General features: G+C 42.8%; 1 protein-coding gene across 3 annotated transcripts in view; it reads left to right on the forward strand.

Moving 5' to 3' along the window:
* Window positions 1–20,077, forward strand: part of afg1lb (AFG1 like ATPase b) — a 206,567-nt gene that overhangs the window by 100,104 nt on the left and 86,386 nt on the right. For all 3 annotated transcript variants that reach the window (XM_070885646.1, XM_070885647.1, XM_070885645.1), the window contains exons 6-7: window positions 8,306–8,405; window positions 15,907–15,965. In XM_070885646.1, the coding sequence (XP_070741747.1) occupies window positions 8,306–8,405; window positions 15,907–15,965 (159 nt within the window). The remainder of the gene's footprint in view (window positions 1–8,305; window positions 8,406–15,906; window positions 15,966–20,077) is intronic.

Raw genomic sequence — 20,077 nt, forward strand, 5'->3', positions numbered from 1 at the left:
AGAGCCATTGGAGAATCATGAACTATAACGCCAAGATCCTTTTCTTTCTAAACCAATTTCAGTTCTGTTCCATTCCATGTAAAGTGTATGTATACTTGGTGTTTGTCTTGCATACATGCATAATACTGCACTTAGCTAGGTTAAATACCATTTGCACAGTCTGAACACATGCACAGAGTTTTGTACCATCTGCAAACTTATGATATTACCCCAACACTTTTATATTTGAATAATTTCTGAAGATAGTAAAAAAACAACAACCCTAATACCAATCCGTGTGGAACACTTCAGGTCACCAGCCCCCAAGCAGATCCACAGCTGTGAATAACAAGGTTCTGCCGACAGGTATGCAGTTAATTATTAACCCATTATAGCAACGTTCCACTAATTCCACAAGATTCTGTGTTGTAGAATAGGGTATTGTGAGGTACTATATCGAAGCCTTTCTGAAAGTAGACAATCTCTACTAGGATACCCTCATCCACCAACCTATTAACTTGTTCCAAAAAAATTCTAACATTAATAAGATACAAACTTCTTTTCCAGATGCAGTATTGAGTGGCTCCTTTATCCAGGTGATCATAAAATGCCACTCTTATGATCCCTTCAAGAAAACTGCCTCGAACTGATGTCAGAACAATGGGCCTATGATTCCCAGGATCTGACTTGTCACCCTTTTTTTGAAAATTACATCAGCATCCTTTCAATCCAGAGAACAACCCCAGACTCTTAGTGAGCTGTTAAAGATGTGGGCAAGGGGTTTGCAAAGCACATGTCCCATCTCTTTAATCTGGACCACCAGCCCAATCTATCTAAGGTTCGTTATTCAGTCTGTTATGACATCCTCAGCTAATGTAATATTAATTTTCTTATAGAAAAGTGCAATCCATAGCTGGTACTTGAGCATTGTCCACAGAGGCCTATTATTCTGACATCAGTTATAGGCATTTTTCTTGAAGGGATCATAAGAGTCGCATTTTATGATCACCTGGATAAAGGAGCCACTCAACACGGCATCTGGAAAAAAAGGTTGTATCTTCCTAAATAATCATTTAACTCCACTGTTTAATAATGGTTTCAAAGACTACCCATTTATCCTCAGATTTAATTTCCTAATAGGGTGCCCAATCAACTTTTTTTCCAAATCTTCAGCTATTTTTTGTAAAAGTAGCCCCCTTCAAATCAGAAACAAGTGTTAGATTGATGGTAGCCATTGCTTGGGTAATGAGATTAAATCTAATAATATTCTACACTGTTGCCCAGATATTCCCCCACATGGAGGTCTGATGCAACATGAGGGTCACTGCAAAAAACCAGATCAAGCATTTGATCAACTCTAGTCTCAGCACTAGCATGCTGTGTTGGGAAACAACTGTTAATGTTAGTTATTACCATATGACTGCATAGACATGTTTGTAACAGGTTCCTTTGTCTGCTATTTTAACTTGGCCGTTAATCTATTTCTTTTAATCCATTAATGTGCTGATATTGCACTGCACAAATTCACACTATTGGAGATTTAGAAATGACTTCAGTTTCGCTTATTGGTGGTTATTGGCTTGTACAAAGACGTTTGGGGAAACAAAAGAGAAACAGGAAATCCAAAATAAAACAACAACAATGCTGGAAATTCAGTCACCTCGGAAAGAGGCCGATAAAATGACATTCCAGGTTCTACCCAAAAGACCAATGTTACGTATGCCAGGTAGGCCTTGGGTGTGTTAGCAAATAACTTTTTTTTTAAACTAACTAAACTAAATAGTTTAGTGGATGACAAAATATACTTTTGAAAAAATCCCAAAGGAAGCAAACGTATCGCAACATATTGGGCCCAAGTTTCCACACGATAAAAAACGGGCGCCCCTCCGAGCTGGGCGCCCGTTTTTCACGCCTAAAACGGCGCCTAAAATAAAACTCGCAATTCTGGAGTGTTCTGCAGCTCCTTGTCTGCCTGGCGCGGCGCTCAGGGGGGCGGAGCCTACACTCGCGCCGATTTTGTAAGTGGGAGGGGGCGGGTACTATTTAAATTAGTTTTTTTTCCTGCCGGCAACGCTGCGCGTGCGCGTTGGAGCGTTCGCACATGCTCAGTGTGAAAAAAACATTGGCACTCGGCCATTTTTGTAGTTCTTTGTAGCTGTTTAATTTTTGAACATTTTTTAATAAAAGCACATTGCCATCAGCACATCAGCACTTGCAGCCTTCTCACTGTCTCCTTCTCCCCCCCCCCCCCGCGGGAACGAAACTGCTGTTCAATTCCCCCCCTCCCCTCCGCGGGAACGAAACGGCTGTTTCCTTCTCCCCCCCCCCCGCGGGAACGAACGCCTGCAGCATTCTCCGTGCCTGAAGCACTTTCACACAGGTAGAAAGATGGTTTATTTAATCTTTTCTTTGCTTATAAATGTTTATTCAGGTTGGATTTATTTGTATAATATTTGTAGAAGTATAAATAAGGATTTATTGTATAATTTAATGAGTTCCCTTCCCCCCCTCCCCCCCCCCCCCCCCACCTTGTTCTGGACGCCTAATTTGTAACCTGCGCCTGATTTTTTAATGTGTAGAACAGGTTTTTTCAGTTCTACAAAAATCTTCATTTGCTCCATTCTAACTTAGTTTGGAGTACGTTTTCACTGTGGAAACTTTGAAATCAGGCGTCAGTGGCCGGACACGCCCCCTTTGAAGAAAAAATTCTGTTCCAAAGTAGAACTGTTCTACCTGACTAGAACTGCAGAAAAAAAAATGTGGAGAATTGCGATTTCTAAGATAGTCCGTTCTCCACCAGTTGCTCCTAAAAAAATAAGGCGCAAATCATGTGGAAACTTGGGCCCTTAGAAACTTCCTCCAAGGAAAAATTATCTTGTTTGCTCCAACACTTTCTCAACTCAATTCTAATTTCCAAATTAAAAACATCAATTCCATTAATCAGAATGTAAATCTAATTGATAGCTCTGATCAGTTTCACCTAGCCGGGCTGACCCCCCTTTCCTATTATAATTGAATTGGTTCTAATTGATGCCAATACTGCAGGGCAGATTCGACAACTGTGAGCCGCAAGATTTAGATATGGATAGGTAGTTCAAAAATTGTTTTTGGGGCTTTGACAATCTGATGAACTCCTTCCCTGAAGACAGGCCAGTGATGGTGAAAGTGTATGATTGCCTTGCATACAACGACTGAAAAGTCCATCCGCTCACAGTTGGAGCCAAGAAAAGTGTCGCTGGCAGGAGCTATTTAGCTTTTTGCCGATGGCACTTCACCCCGCTCCCATGGAAAGATTGCCTTGGGCGGCTTTTGCTTCCTCTTGCGGCACTTGTACCAGGTCCTTTATGCTACAAGGTGGCCATTGAGGAAAACTTTGTACTGTAATATAAAGAAAAACAGGGGGTATGTGCGAATTGACTGTAAATGTACCACTCCAGCATAAGCTGAATTTCCTCTGAGTTAATACTAAAATTATTGTAAAAATAACACCTTCACTCCTCTTTTCTCCATCATCCCCAGTAAGTAAAGCTGCAATTTTGTGCTACTTTTGATTGCAGTTCCCTCAGAGTAGACACTTTAATCACTTATCTCTGACTTAGGGTGGCAAGATAATTATGATAAAGTGCATGTATGCATACATATCTAGGATTTGAACATTTGAAAAAAATCATAACATATAAAATGAATGGGACTGTTGAGAAGAAACTTTTATGGTGGTGGTGGTGGGTGGAATGATAGTATGTTGAATCAGGCAAAACTGTCATTTATGCGTGGAATAGCTCTATCATATGAACCAGGATAGTCCCAGGATTGATCCCCAGTCTGTACTGAGTTATCTGATCTCCGATGGGTTGATGTATGGGCATTGGAAGCATTTTTGTCAATGATTAATTAATTATTGGATTCTTTCTTGTATATGCAGGGTTAATTTTAGGTACTGAGAACTGATTTTTCAAACTGTAGAGAATATATGTTGCAGTCTGGCTGATATTTATGACTGGAAACAAAGCAGAGATGTGCATAGTTAAGACAGATCTTGGTACAGGATGTTTTCTTGTTGCCATTGTATTTTGATAGGGTCCTGTAAAGTCATCCAAATTGTTCGGACAGATCAGTGGGTCACGCAAATTCCATTCAAATCAAAACATCCTAGATGATTGCCATCCTGGGGATGTTATTGAATTAATAGATTTGATTGACACCTATATCTGTGTTGAAAACTGTGTCAGATTCATGAGATGGGAGGACCATGATTTTCTTGTAGCCCTTTGACAGACAGCTCTGTAGTCAGGAGCTGCAGGTTGTAGCTTAATATTTGGATGTCTGCATTTGGCTCACTCGTCAGTCTGAAGCCATCAGTGGTATGTGCTTGGTCAGAAGACCGGTTGTAAGTAAGCAAGAATCAATATTTTGAGGGTTAGCATGGGAGATGCATCTTTTTTTGACACTTCAAAAGGATTAGTATAAATTTGTATTACTGTAAATAAATTTCTTGCATCAGTTTTGTGTTCAATAATTTTGTCTAGTGGTTTATAACATGAGCACTGGTCTGATAGTATTCTTCCATCTATTGAGGTTCAAGAGATCCAGTGGCAGCATGTGATTGATCCAATCAGCTGAAGTGGAATAATTAGAGTTCTTTGCTTGAGCCATGAGTTTATTTCGATATTGGACAGGGAGAATGCATACTGTGGTGCATGACGAGTGAGTTTTCTTACAGTAGTGGCCAGAGACACTGAACCCAAGCAGAATATCTAAAGTAAACACTCGGATGTAACAGGTGCTACAAATAACGTCAATGGTTCTGAATTAGGAAGTTGGAAATTAGCCAGGATTGAGCTTGGCTATGATGTCCTCTGCTATTGAATTGTCAATATTTGTTGTTGAGGCTTAAACATGAATAATGGACACTTAAATAAACATGAATAATGACGAGATACCAGAGTATTACTGACATCTGCGGAACTGTACCCCATAAAGGAGTCAATGGGATAGAAGGGTAGTGGAACGAATTGTGGAGAATTTAAATTACCTTAAGCACAACATATTTTCTGATGAAGAGGATGAATATAATTATTTTCCTGCCTCTCTGAATGTTGTTCTTGAGCTAGCAGCGATGTGGGGCATGAGAAGATAATGTGTCAACTCCATTTTTATATCTCATTAAGTATTTTTAATGACTTATCCCCATCCTTTCTCATTTTACCCATGAAACGCACCTCCTTGCATAATTTGCAGGTGAAATTAGGAGTTTACCTGATGGGTACCAAAGGTAAATTGCATCCTACCACCATGTGGTATACCAAAATCTATAATGCAGAACACTGCCGAGGGTGTAAAGAATAAAAGAAGATTGGATAAATTAGGAAGTTGTGATTAGATTATGCCAAGTTTGAGTTTTAATAGTTTGAAGGTTATATAGCAAAACAAAGATTGAGGGATCAGAAGCGCTCCAGAGCTTTTGATGTGATGGGAAAGAATAATTATGGGACAGTGTGTGTCTTAATTTCAACACAGCGAGAATACAAAGAGGAGGAAGAATACTGTTGGCTCTAGAGGAATCAAAGCAGAAAGTTCAGATGAACATTGACAAGAGCAATAAAATAAAGCAACCAGAAAGGATTCAATGGAGAGAGGGAAAGGTAATAGGTCTGAGAGGGAGCTAATTTAAATGAGCTTTATCCTGTTCTGTTAAGGAGTGTGAGAGCTTTTCCCAAATATGGGAGCAGTATTCAAGACTTGGATGGACTTTGCAACACCAACTTCTCCTTAAACCCAGAGGGGAAGAATTGTGTCTCGAGGGGTAGGGGAGTGGGGTAGGAAAGGAAACAGAGCTTCTTAAAAGTAGCTGCAGCAATGGTGGAGATATGGGAGTTCCACTGAAATCAAAGAAGATAGTGGTATCAATGACGTCAATAGATGAAGGACTGAAGAAGTGGCAGTTGGTTGAATTTGATAAAGGTGCAAAAGGCTGTTGCAAAGGAGTACTGGGTACTGAACACAAGAATAAAAGAATTGGGAGCAGGAATAGGCCATACAACCCCTCGAACCTGCTCCACCATTCAATAAGATCATGGTTAATTTTTGACCATCATTCTACTTTCCCGCCCAATCCCCATATCACTTGATTCCCCTAGAGTCCAACAATCTATCTATCTCAGCCTTGAATATACTCAACGACGCAGTCAGCATTCACAGCCCTTTGAGGTAGAGAATTCCAAAGATTCACAACCCTCTGAGTGAAGAAATTCCTCCTCATCTCAGTCTTAAATGACCGACCCCTTATCCTGAGACTATGCCCCCAATTCTCTCCAGACAAGGGAAACAACCTCTCCGCATCTATCCTGTCAGTCCCCCTCAGAATATTTCAATGAGATCACCTCTCATTCTTCTAAACTCCAGAGAGTATAGGCTCAATCTTCTCAATCTCTCCTCTTAGGACAACCCACTCATCCCAGGGATTAATCAAGTGAATCTTCATTGCACCACCTCTAAGGCAAGTATGTCCTTTCTTGGATAAGGAGACCAAAACTGCACCGTACTCCAGGTGTGGTCTCGGCAAAGCCCTGTACAATTGTAGCAAAACTTCCTTACTCTTGAACTCCAACCCCCTTGCAATAAAAGCCAACATGACATTTGCTTTTCTGATTGCTTGCTGTGCCTGCATCCTAACTTTGAGTTTTCTCTACGAGGGCACCTAAATCTCTCTGAACACTCATCACTCTGAAGTGTTAAGAAAACCTCAGCTGCCACTTTCCGATGAACATTCTAACAAGTGATTAACAGAATTTACAAGCCGAGATAATTTGGCTCAGGATGTGTCAGACTGATCAAGAGCAACAGGTTTTTTTTAATGAGACAGCAAAACAGAAGGCATGATTGAACCAAGAAGCAATCCAGGTTTGATGGAAATTGAGATAGGAAGCCTTCCATGCAAACCAAAATAACATCATTTATTTCCCTACATAGAATCAAGGAACAGAAGAGTGAAAAGGCAGTATTTGAGGCAAACATAGTTTTAGTACTAAACAAATAGAACTGGTATGCACAGTATGATTTGTTGCAGGGTATTCTGCAAGAGGTAAATCTAGGACAAGGTCAGAAGAGGCCAGTGTTGAGAAGAGAGACAGTGTAAGAATTAGAATTGGCGAAAAGGATAAGATCTACGAAATTAGCTGAATTACATGGCTGATGAGGGATAAGAGAAGGCTGATTGAATTTGAGATAATTAAGAATAGCCAAAGGTCTGGCATGAATGCAAATTTGATCAGTTGGAACGGGAGATACAGAGTCAGTGCTGATGGTGAGTACTCAAGTCATCAAGAATGATGGTTTCAGCAGCGCGAAAGTTTAGAGTTGATTATACTTATCTTTTGTATGAGGAACGGTTAACATGAATTCAGTGAAACAAGGAATAAATATATTTTTGCAGCAGGAGTTCAAAGTCAGGTTATATGTAGGAGCTATGGCAAGCAGCAAGGACTTAAGAAGCAACATATTCACATGTACCTCCTTTGGATTAGAGGTTGCAGGGGAACGGGGTGGGGGTGCTGGTGGGAAAGTCAAAGAGTAGAAATTTGGGATTCGTTGTGAAATAATAAATGAAGGTGGAATGTCCAGAAATGAAAATGAATCCAATTGATGTCTGAGACGATGTGATCAATGTTATAGAGCATAGGCTAATGTGAGAGGAAGAAGTAGCGGATGCAGCGTGCGGTTCTCGAAGTTTCGGAAGCTGCAGTGGGTGCATGCTGGTACGCCAATGCATAGTGACACAACAAAATGTATCATTTTATGTTATCAATTGTTGTCCGTCACACATTTATATATGAACATAATACATTTAAAAATTAAGTCTCCAGATAGAAACTGATTGCAAATGTTTCTAATATGCAAAAATGATAGACAGCACAGCAGAAAAATCGGATTTCCAACATACATCCTATTAATTTCCAACTCATAATTTAAAATAAAAATTCCAAAGAGCTATTTGTCCTACCAATAATCACATTATCTCAGTGTGTCACTCTGTGGTCTCTACTGTGCATTGGAAAATCTGTCTTAATAATGGGTCAAATTAGGTACATTTAATTAAAAAAAAAATCATTTTTAATCTCCCAATTGTAGATAGCACAGGGCCATTTGAGCAACCTGTATGAAATAACTAATTCAATAATAAAAGGTTTCTGGATTTTAAAGACTGTTACATTTATCCTGTTTATTCATTATTCTTTCCATTTGATGATAAGGATGCTTCATATCCAGTCATCTATGTGCAAGTGAACCTAGATCAAGCAACATTACTGTTTTATTTCTATTTTGTAAGGTCACAGATATTGCTGATGCCATGATACTAAAGCAGCTTTTCGAAAATCTATTTCAAAATGGTGTTGTTGTTGTCGCCACATCCAACAGACCACCTGAAGGTAAGACCAATAAGAATTTGTTAAAATACGAAAATTGTAATCTTCGGCAATATGGCAGCACAGTGTTTGGGGCAGTAACGTATAGGACTACATTACGCATAGATTTGATTCCACCATGCTGCTGTGTTGCAATCTACTGTGATTATTTGAGCGTAGGGTTCACTGAGCAGAGACCAGATGACTTGTCCTTGGTGAGTTGGGAAGGGGGCGACTGGAGGGAAATTCAGGAGAGTTGTACTTGGGCCAACCTTAAATGTGTTTCAGCAGCTGACTATAAAGCTGCATTTGTGGAGGCTAGGAGAAAATTTCCCACTTGCTTCCTGGCGACGGTAGTGTGCAGACCAAAGCGGGTTAGGAGTAAATTGAGCAATTTGTACTATTTGCAGCTGAAAGGAAATTAACTGGGGTCTTTATTTTATTTCTCCCTCCATCTCCTCCCGAACATTGTCACATGACAATGAGCTTAACTTGTTGCCTTAGTGGCATTTACATTTGCTACCTTTTCTACCTATTTGCTTTTTCAAATTAGCATTTGGATCACTCTTTTTGTATATTCAACCAACTTAAAATAAATAGCAGAATTTTCTCACCTCTGTATTGAGAGAAATTTGATATATACAATGAATTCAGCTGCATAACTATATGACGGAGGGAAAAAAAATCCTAAATCAGATTAAGTTCTCATCAAGCTTTATTGTACTCAACAATTTTCTCTTCCCTTGATCAGCAACCTTTTTTGCTTCTGTTCAGAGTACCCCTGGCAGACTTGCGTGATGAATAGCATTCAAGAGCTGTCGAGACTTCCTCCCACACCTTATCCAATTTTACTGAACAAGTTTAATAAAATTTTGGCAACATGCCTCAATTAATGGATATAAAGATAAGAGTAAGTTAACTCTGTAGGAGGCGCAATTCTGGGAATACTTGTCTGCCTTAATTAATGTATCAATCATTGTTTGTATCTGGGATAGAATTGCATGTCCTACCTGGAGGCAATTTTACTGTTAAACTGGACGTTGCTTTACTTTGCCTGGGTACCTTGTGACTGGTAAATCTCACCTGCAACTGATCTATGGTAAGCATGCCCGATTGGTTTCTGCTATCTATCTGGTTACAAGGGACTGATCCCAATATTCCAAATTTGATTATGGTTTGTTCTTGTACTATATTCTACCTGCTCCCACTCTGCAGCCATCCCGTGCCTGGCATAATTCTGTTGTGCAGTCTCCACCAACTTCTGGTCTACAGCACAATACATGGGCCCCTCCCACTCTGCAGATTCTCCCAGCTAGCGATTTCGTTAACCCTCCTCTTTTTTTGAATCTGGTGACTTCATTGTTAAGATACAGTTGTGCAAGTGTTGACAGTCCTTCAGCACCTTGCCCCACGTACCCATTAATTGCATGAGGCAGACAGTGAATTTTGGCAGGCCATTAAGGTGAACCTGTTGTCATGACAGTACACAACCACACAACCAGGCCAACCTCCCCAGCATTGAAGCACTGACCACACTTGATCAGCTCCGCTGGGCAGGCCACATTGACCGCATGCCAGACACGAGCCTCCCAAAGCAAGCTCTCTACTCGGAACTCCTTTACGACAAACGAGCCAAAGGTGGGCAGAGGAAACGTTAGAAGGACACCCTCAAAGCCTCCCTGATAAAGTGCAGCATTCCCACCGACACCTGGGAGTCCCTGGCCAAAGACTGCCCTTAGTGAAGGAAGTGCATGATCATCATCATAGGCAGTCCCTCAGAATCGAGGAGGACTTGCTTCCACTCCCAAAGTGAGTTCTTTGATTGCTGAACAGTCCAATACGAAAGCCACAGACCTTGTTACAGGTGGGACAGACATTCGTCGGGGGAAGGAGTCGGTAGGGTTGGTTTGCCACGAGCTCCTTCCGCTGCCTGCGCTTGGCCTCTTCATGCTCCTTTCGTCGAGACTCGAAAAGTTCAATGCCCTCCCAGATGGACTTTCTCCACCTCGAGCGGTCTGCGGCCAGGGTCTCCCAGGTGTCAGTGGTGATGTTGCACTTTACCAGGGAGGCTTTGAGGGTGTCCTTATAACGTTTCCGTTGTCCTTCCTTGGCTCGTTTACCATGAAGGAGCTCCGCATAAAGCATTTGCTTAGGGAGTCTCGTATCTGGCATGCATACGATGTGGCCTGCCCAGCAAAGCTGATTGAGTGTAGTCAGTGATTCAATACTGGGGATGTTAGCCTGGTCGAGGACACTGATGTTGGTGCGCCTGTCCTTCCAGGAGATTTGCAGGATCTTGCGGAGACATCGTTGGTGATATATCTCCAGCGGCCTGAGGTGCCTTCTGTACATCGTCCATGCTTCACCCATACCGGAGGGTGGGTATTACTACAGCCCTGTAGACCATGAGTTTGATGGTAGATTTGAGGGCCTGGTCTTCAAACATTCTTTTCCGCAGGTGGCTGAAGGCTGCGCTGGCGCACTGGAGGCGATGCTGAATCTCCGCATCAATGACTGTCTTTGTTGATAAGAGGCTCCTGAGATATGGGAAATGGTCCACGTTGTCCAGGGTCGCGCCATGGATCTTGATGATTGGAGGGCAGTGTGTGCGGCGGTGACAGGCTGGTGAAGGACCTTTGTCTTACGGATGTTAAGCGTAAGGCCTATGCTTTCATATCCTCAGTGAATACATTGACTACATCCTGGAGTTCAGCCTCTGAAAGTGCACAGACGCAGGCATTGTCCGCATACTGCAGCTCAATGACAGAGGTTGGAGTGATCTTGGACCTGGCCTGGAGGCGGCGTAGGTTAAACAGCTTCCCACTGGTTCTATAGTTTCATTCCACTCCAGCGGGGAGCTTGTTTGTGAGGTGGTGCATGGCAGCGAGGAAGATTGAGAAGAGGGTTGGGGCGATGACGCAGCCCTGTTTGACCCCGGTCCGGACGTGAATTGGGTCTGTAATAGATCCGTTGGTAAGGATCACAGCCTGCATGTCATCATGAAACAGGCGAAGGATGTTGACAAACGTTTGGGGGCATCTGAAACGGAGGAGGACGCTCCATAGACCCTCACGATTGACAGTGTCAAAGGCCTTCGAAAAAAATCGAAAAAGGCCATGTATAAGGGCTGGCACTGCTCCCTGCATTTTTCCTGCAACTGGCAAAATTCAAGAGGGAGTTAGATATGGCCCTTCCAGTTAAGGGGATCAAGGGGTATGGAGAGAAAGCAGGAAATGGGTACTGAGGGAATGATCAGCCATGATCTTATTGAATGGCGGTGCAGGCTCGAGGGGCTGAATGGCCTACTCCTGCACCTAGTTTCTATGTTTCTATCATGTCTGTTGTGCCTCGTAGGGGACGAAATCCACATTGTGATTCCAGGAGGAGCTCCTCGGCCACAGGAAGATGACGATTGAGGAGAACTTGGAACGACAACTGTCCCAGTGGCTGAAAGCAGGGAGATTCCCCTGTAGTTGCCACAGTCGGACTTGTCCCCCTTTTAAAAATGGTCACAATCACTGCATCTCTGAGATCTCCCGGCATGCTCTCCTCCTTCCAAATGAGAGAGATGAGGTCACGCATCCGCGCCAACAGCGCCTCTCCGCCATAGCAGGGATTCTATCGCACCCGTAGCCTTGTTACTCTTAAGTTGTTTTATGGCTTTGCCAACCTCATGCAACTTTGGAGTTTCACTGAGTTGGTGGCAGGTGGCATGCTGCGGGATGGAATCGAGAACACTCCAGTCAAAGGCAGAGTCTTGATTGAGGAGATCTTCAAAGTGCTCCTTCCATCGGGCCCTGACAGCCTCAGTGTCTTTGATGAGTGTTTCCCCGTTCTTGGCCAGGAGTGGGGTGGAGCTTTGGGAATTTGGACCGTGGGTGGCCTTGACTGCAGTGAAGAATCCTCGCATATCATGTGTTTTCTCCATCCACCACCTGTTCTTTAGGTCCCGAGTTTTTTGTTGGACCTGAGCCTTGAGCCGTCTGTAATGTTTTGCAGCTCCCGAGTTGGGCTGTTGCTTGAAGCTCAGAAATGCTTTGCGCTTGCGATCGATTAGTTCTTCGATCTCCTGATCATTTTCATCAAACCAGTCCTGATGTTTTCTGGTTGAGTGACCAAGTGTCTCTTCATAGGCACTGGTTATAGAGGCCTGGAGGGCAGACCAAGCGCTATGGGGATTCAGCATCTTAGGGTCATCAAGGCATGCCACATTGGCTGTGAGGCACTGGCTGTATAGGGCTCGCTTAGCTGGGTCTCTAAGTGCCCCGGCATTAACTTTTTTGTGGAACTGCTTCTGCTGTCCCCTCTGCTTTGGGGCAATGTTAATGTTGATGATGGATCGGATTAGGCGGTGGTCTGTCCAGCAGTCATCAGCTCCTGTTATAGCGCGGGTGATGCGCACATCCTTGCGATCCCTGGTTCGAACGATGACATAGTCAAGCAGGTGCCAGTGTTTGGAGCGAGGGTGTTGCCACGATACCTTGTATTTGTCCCTCTGGCGAAACAGCGTGTTGGTAATGAGGAGTTTATGTTCTAGACATTTTGTCAGGAGTAGGGTACCGCTGAAATTGGCTTTCCCTACCCCCTCTCTACCAATCACGCCTCCCCAGAGGGCTGTGTCTTTGCCAACCCTGGCATTAAAATCACCCAGGAGGATCAATTTGTCGCCCATGCGGACACGGGACAAAGGTGTCTCAAGGTTGGAATAAAAACTCTCTTTAGCCTCATCCGTTGCATCGAGTGTGGGGGGCGTACGCACTGATGACTGTGGCACATTGGTTCCGAGATAGAGTGATACAGAGAGTCATGAGGCGTTCATTGACCCCGCCGGGGGCGACTTTGAGGCAGTCGACCAGTTCATTCTTGATGGCAAAGCCGACTCCATGAAGGCGGTGTTCTGCCTCTGGTTTCCCTTTCCAGAAGAAGGTGTAACCTCCACCATGTTCCTTCAACTGGCCTTCCCCTGCCTGCCGGGTCTCGCTTAGGGCGGCGATGTCAATGTCAAAACGTCTGAGTTCCCAGGCAACTATGGCGGTGCAGTGTTTGGGCCTGTTGCTGTTGGGATTGTCCATGAGGGTCCTGACGTTCTAGGTCCCGAACTTCATACTGATGGAGTGGAAGATGCCTTTGCGTGAGTTCTTTTAAATGCGGGGTGGCCGCTGCATACCGGCAACCACACGGGCTTAGCTGAGCAAGGTCTTGGTCCAGTGGCAAGGGGATCCAAGACAACTGGGGACCAGGCTCAGCTCGATAAGCCTAATTGCCTACGGCAAAGTGTTGGCCGCAAGCTCGGTGCCCAGTAGCGCCATTGGTGGTAGATGGCCCGAGGCTTGGTGGGGGGGGCAGACATTAGGAAGGTGACTTCTAAAGTTATTTTAAAAGATTAAAAGTTGATAAAGGTTCCCAATTTAATTCAAAAGTTTCTAAGATATGTTAAAATGTTTTAAGAAGGTTCTAAGAATTGTGAAAAATCTAAGATGCAAGTCAATAATAGATTATAAAAGTTTCCCCAATTTAAAGTTTCTAAAAGTTGTTAAAAGTCAAAGATGTAAGTTAATAATAGATGTTTAAAAGTATTTCGGCTGAGAGTCTAAAATGTAAGTTTAAAAAGTTCTCCTAAATTGTTTAATAAGTTTAAAAGTTTAGAAATTAATTAAAAGTTGGTTGGGAGTATGAGACGACGACACGCCTCGGTCCCTTCAGCCGGTTCGGCGCCAGCCTCGGAGTCCCTTTGGCAGATTGGAGTCCCTTCGGCCGGCCCAACGTCCTCCGAATCCGGTGCTCCTCCTGGGCCGGGTGGCGTGGACCGAGCGCTTCTCCCGGGCCGGGTGGCTGGCTGGAAGATGCTGCGCTGCATTGAGCTGGAGCCGCTCTTTGTGATGTGAAGACGATGCAGAGTTCCTTCGGCCGGGGACAGACGCGGCCGGTGCAGAGTGCAAGCTGGGCGCGACTGGTGTCCCTGGAGCTCCGCTGGGCTGGAGCCCCTGCTCCCTCGACGCACAAACCCTCAGCTCGGACTCGGTGCGGTAGACGCCCGGCCCAGCGCCTGCGCAGTAAGTGCATCTGGGAGGGCGCTGAGCACCTCGAGTCTCATCGCTGAGAGCATGCAGAAATCAAGCACAGGCAGCGGAAAGAGCGTGCAGCAAATCTGTCCCACCCTCCCTTACCCGCAACAACTATCTGTCCCACCTGTGACAGGGACTGTGGCTCTCGTATTGGACTGTTCAGCCACCTAAGGACTCATTTTAAGAGTGGAAGCAAGTCTTCCTTGATTCCGAGAGACTTCCTATGATGATGACACTTCTAGCAGGATATGCTGGATAGGAACCTGTTCTTTTTTGTAATATTACTTGTCATGAATTTTAAAGCATTGTAAAAATATAATGTATCATCCAGTTTTAGTGAAGCAACTGGAAAATGATGATATCCATGAAAATGTAATAACTAGAATTTTTTTCCGCCAATTTTCTCTCTCTTCATAAGAATGGTGATTCCTTGCTGGCATACGCTCCTGCAAATGCTGGTTGCCCTCTGTATCGCACAAAAATGGCCATTATTCATATGTGAGTGCGACATGCATTTCGATCACAGGTACCACAGCTGAGACCAATCCTGTCCCCACCAGACATTCATACACATGCACTTTCCAGCATGGGTTGATGGATATTAAAGTGGGAATCTTGGCAAATTTTCCTGCCATTCTCTTTCCCGCTCCCTCCCTCAAACATGATGGTAGTCGGGCCAATCATTCTCCAGAATGAAATGAGCTAACTCAGCATGTACTGGACATTACACTTGAGACCAGGGACTGAGCATGGCTCAGCTCTGGTTCACATCCATAACCAGGTGATTTTTTTTGCGGTGGGGGCGGGGGGGGTTTTTAGCATTCAATTGGCATAAATGGCCACAGTTCTGAGCTGCATTGCTTTTTATGTCAGAGTTACCACACTTCAGTCAAATAAGAGGTTGCTCGTGATCTTTGTAGTTGAAAGCCGGGTTCTTGCCATTAAGCTGTGTTTTTTAAATCCAGCGCTCACAAGAACTGAAGAGGCAGGTGTTCAAACAACCATTCACGGATGCCTCTATTTAAACATTTATTAACCGTGAAAGTTGTCCCATTAATATAACTTGAACCTTTTTTTAAATTGATTTTTAAAGGTACTTTGCTGGACTATTCAACTGTGACTGAATAGTGGCAGCACCAGCTGTTTATGGTCTTTTTAATAAAAATAAAATAAAAATTATCTCTCCATTTCAGGGATGACTCATGTCTTGCAAGCTCAAGTATAGATCTTTTTGCTTCAGAAAGTCAATGGACTTTCTACTGTTATTCATGCTCTGGTTCACATCATAAATATCACTGATCAGTATAAAGAACTCCATATATTGCTCGAGCAGGAATCAATTTTGTGCCTTTGGTCTAGCTATTATCTGCTATTGTTGGGGGGGGTGTATTTGCCAAAGTGAAAAAAGAGATGCTATTATCAAGCTAAGTAGCAAAGCTAATACCAATTTTCTCTTTCAGACCTCTATAAAAATGGGCTTCAGAGGGCTAACTTTGTGCCGTTCATTGCTGTCCTGAAGGTAAAGAAAGTCATGTTTTGATGTTTTCTCTTTCTGACTGTAATATTGATAATCAGGGTTTACATAGATTCCTTTGATCTTGCCTTCAAGGAGAATGCTACTAATAATTACTCCACGAACGCTGCTAATGGAATTGCTGTTGGAAAAGGAGAATCTAACAATGACAGGTCCTTAGATTTTCGAGTGGGCAGGCAGCAACTCGATAGCTTGTTTTTTCTTAACTCTCTGACTGCCAAAGGCAATTTATTTTTAAAAAGCATAACGGGCGAATGCGTTTTGTCGAGGAATATTGCAGATGTGATGTCGAGGAGAGAAGGAATTATCTATGTAATATCCCTGGTCTAAATGGAGTTTTGTTTTTGTGTGTCCTTCATGCCACTGTCTAAGTGCATTCATTCAGTTCTTCCGAACGGTGTTGCAGATTTCTAAGTGGAGATCGACTGGTGGGTTTGGCGTGATTATTAGAGAAATGGGTTAACCCTCTCTCTAGCTTATTGGATTTGTGTAATTGTTCCTGTTACAGCGTTATGTTCACAAGGATCTTAAATTTATGAATTGTGAAGAGAAACTGATTTTTGTTGATGTTTATTTTTTTTGTTGAAAGGACGTGACGGGCATAATTTAAGTTTTGAAAATCATAAAAGAAATTAATGCGTGGCTGTGAAAATGTGTCTTCCTGGCTAGCACTTTATATAATTACTTAACATTGTAAATGTCCCAAAGCGATGAAAAAGGGTAGGAACATGGGAGAATGACACAGCAGGAGCAATAAGGGAAGAATTGGGTAAGGTGGCCAATGGTAATCTTAAATGAAGCTTGTTAATTTATGGAACAGACTGCCACCAGTACAGTAAATTCTATTGCAATGTTCAAAAAAATATGGACATATATGAAAAAATATGGATTCAGCAGGTAGCGTTGGTGTAAGCAAAGACACAAGGGAGATGAAAATGGCAGACATTGTATATCGCTCTAAGCAATACAACAGATGTGATGGGTTGAATGGGGCTTTCCCTTCCTTATCTTATCTTATTGCCATCTTTTTTGATATATTTAACATTTTGTTGTTGTTGTTGAAATAACATTTGTATCCGCTGAACTGTTTGATTATGCTTCATTGTGCATACAGATTTCTGCATGTTATTGATTGTGCACATTGAAGGATATTGAAGCACTGGAGAAAGTGCAGAAAAGATTTATACGGATATCACTAGAATTGAAAGGATTCAACTATTGGGAAAGATTGAGCAATCTAGAGCTCTTTTCTATGAAAAGAGGAGACCTGATAGAGGTCTTTAAAATTTTGAAGTGGTTCAATAGGGTGGACGTGGAGGAAATGTTTCTGCTTGTGGGTGAGTCCAGAACCAGGGAGCATAAATCCAAGATAGTCACTAGCTGATATAATAAAGAATTTAGGAGGATTTTTATTTGAGTTGTGAAAATATGGAATTCGCTGCCACATGGGGTTGAAGCAAATAGATGTATTTAAGGGGAGGCTTGGTGCACACATGAGGGAGAAGGGAATGGTGGAGTATGGGGACAGGGTGGGAAGAGATCATTTTAGTGAGTGGAGAGTTGTGTGGTGTATAAACACTGGTGCAGACAAATTGGGCCAATGGTCTGTTTCTGTGCTGTAGATTCTGTGTAATAACACTGCCAGGCTGTGAAGTCTATTTCAGAGTATCCAAAAATAGAAGAAAACTAGATGGACAGGATTGGTACACATTGACTTCTGCCTCCAATTAACAGAACAGATTGCTGAATTTCTGTAGATGTAATGGGGATGAACGGAATAAACATATTCTCTTTTACAGTGTTGTTGTTTCAAAATCATCATCATCATGGATTTTAACCTTAAGTTTGACTACTTCTTTGGATGAGTTTTGTCTTTTTCTTAACCATCCAACTGAGTGAAAGATGTGCAGGAATAGAATGCTACAAACTGGATTAATTTGTCTCCACTCTTGTGGATAAATGTGAGGTTATCCACTTTGGTGGCAAAAACACGAAGGCAGAATATTATCTGAATGGCGGCAGATTAGGAAAAGGGGAGTTGCAACGAGACCTGGGTATCATGGTTCATCAGTCATTGAAAGTTGGCATGCAGGTACAGCAGGCGGTGAAGAAAGCAACAGGCATGTTGGCCTTCATAGCTAGGGGATTTGAGTATAGGAGCAGGGAGGTCTTACTGCAATTGTACAGGGCCTTGGTGAGGCCTCACCTGGAATATTGTGTTCAGTTTTGGTCTCCTTATCTGAGGAAGGATGTTCTTGCTATGAAGGGAGTGCAGCGAAGGTTCACCAGACTGATTCCAGGGATGGCTAGACTGACATATGAGGAGAGACTGGATCAACTGGGCCTTTATACATTGGAGTTTAGAAGGATGAGAGGGGATCGCATAGAAACGTATAAGATTCTGACAGGACGGGACAGGTTAGATGCGGGAAGAATGTTCCCGATGTTGGGGAAGTCCAGAACCAGGGGACACAGTCTTAGGATAAGGGGTAAGCCATTTATGACTGAGATGAGGAGAAACTTCTTCACTCAGAGTTGTTAACCTGTGGAATTCCCTGCCGCAGAGAGTTGTTGATGCCAGTTCTTTGGATATATTCAAGAGTGAGATAGATATGGCCCTTACGGCTAAAGGGATCAAGGGGCATGGAGAGAAAACAGGAAAGGGGTACTGAGGTGAATGATCAGCCATGATCTTATTGAATGGTGGTGCAGGCTCGAAGGGCCGAAAGGCCTACTCCTGCACTTATTTTCTGTGTTTCTATGTTTCACTCTGGGAGTTTACAAGACAGCCCAATTGGTCTGTACCAGTGTTTATACTCCACACAAGTCTCCCCCCACTAAAATTACCTCTTTACACCCTTTCCCCAATCCCACCATTCACTACTCCCTCGTGTGCATGAAGATAGAGGAGTTTACTCCTGGCAACCCATTGCAAAGATATTCACAGGCTGTATCTCACAACTTGTTTGGTGATTTGCATCAGGTCACCTCCAAAGAGGTGGGAGGTGTGGAATAGTGGTGTGCGAAAGACTTGCCCTTCATAGCCCAACATTCTGTGGTTCTGTGTTGCTCCAGTGTGCAGTGCCACCATGGTGTTGCACAGTTCCTTATAGTTTCATCTGTTTCTTTACCAGTTTTTCTTCTTGGAAACCAGCAACTCTAAATTGAATTGCTTTCTCTTTCCAGTTAACTTGATACTTTTAATTCCAGACTTTTTTTTTTAAAAAGAGGTGTGCAAGACTTGCAAAAATTTTGATTCACTCAAATTGGGTTCAAACATAGATGAAAGGGCACTGTTTTGCACTGCGCCACTCAACTCTAGGGACTAAGGTTTTAAAATGAGACAAGAGGAGCTAACCCCGCAACAGAATAAAATCAAGAACAGTAAATTTTTCTGTCTTTCAGTTGGACCTTTTCATTACTAAGTAAAAGCAAAATGCTCAAATAAAACTAAATATTAATGTTTCTCCTTTTTACTTCAGATTGGTAACATTCTCTATTGGCAAAACAATCAACTATATCGAAAGTACAACTTATCTTTAGAAGCCACGTGTAGCGGTCTTATTGTGGATAGTTAAAACTGAGAGTTTTGGGACACGACAGCTGTGATGCCTTTAACATCACGAACAAACAGCAGTTGTTTTGTATAGCTGAACAGTGACCTCTGTTGTCACTGTTGAGCTTTTAAAACCTTTAATTTTGTAAAAGGTCATTTCCAATAGACACAGAGGCGTTCTGATCACATAGTACATAGCTAATAGATACTGAGCTGTTTAACGCATTTTTTTGTAATCTTCCTTTTTATTTTATTGTCCCGCATTCGGTAGATTGATGCTTCTTGGTATTTTTTGACTTGGGACATCTCATCCATTAACAAGCATCTTTCCAATAGTGAATAGTATAGCATGAGCAAATAACAATTCTCTTGGAGTCATCTGCCAGGAAGCTTAAATTGAGTTGTCAGATTGCAGCCTTATAAGACTTTGACACTACAACAGACTTTTATAAGCTACAATGACCCAAAGACCAACCTGTGAGGTCAGTACTGTGACCTCTGTGTGGCTGTCACCTGAGCTGACTACTGGGGTTAATCTGCT

This window comes from Pristiophorus japonicus, chromosome 7 (genome assembly GCF_044704955.1).
Source record: "Pristiophorus japonicus isolate sPriJap1 chromosome 7, sPriJap1.hap1, whole genome shotgun sequence".
In the NCBI taxonomy this organism is placed as follows: domain Eukaryota; kingdom Metazoa; phylum Chordata; class Chondrichthyes; family Pristiophoridae; genus Pristiophorus; species Pristiophorus japonicus.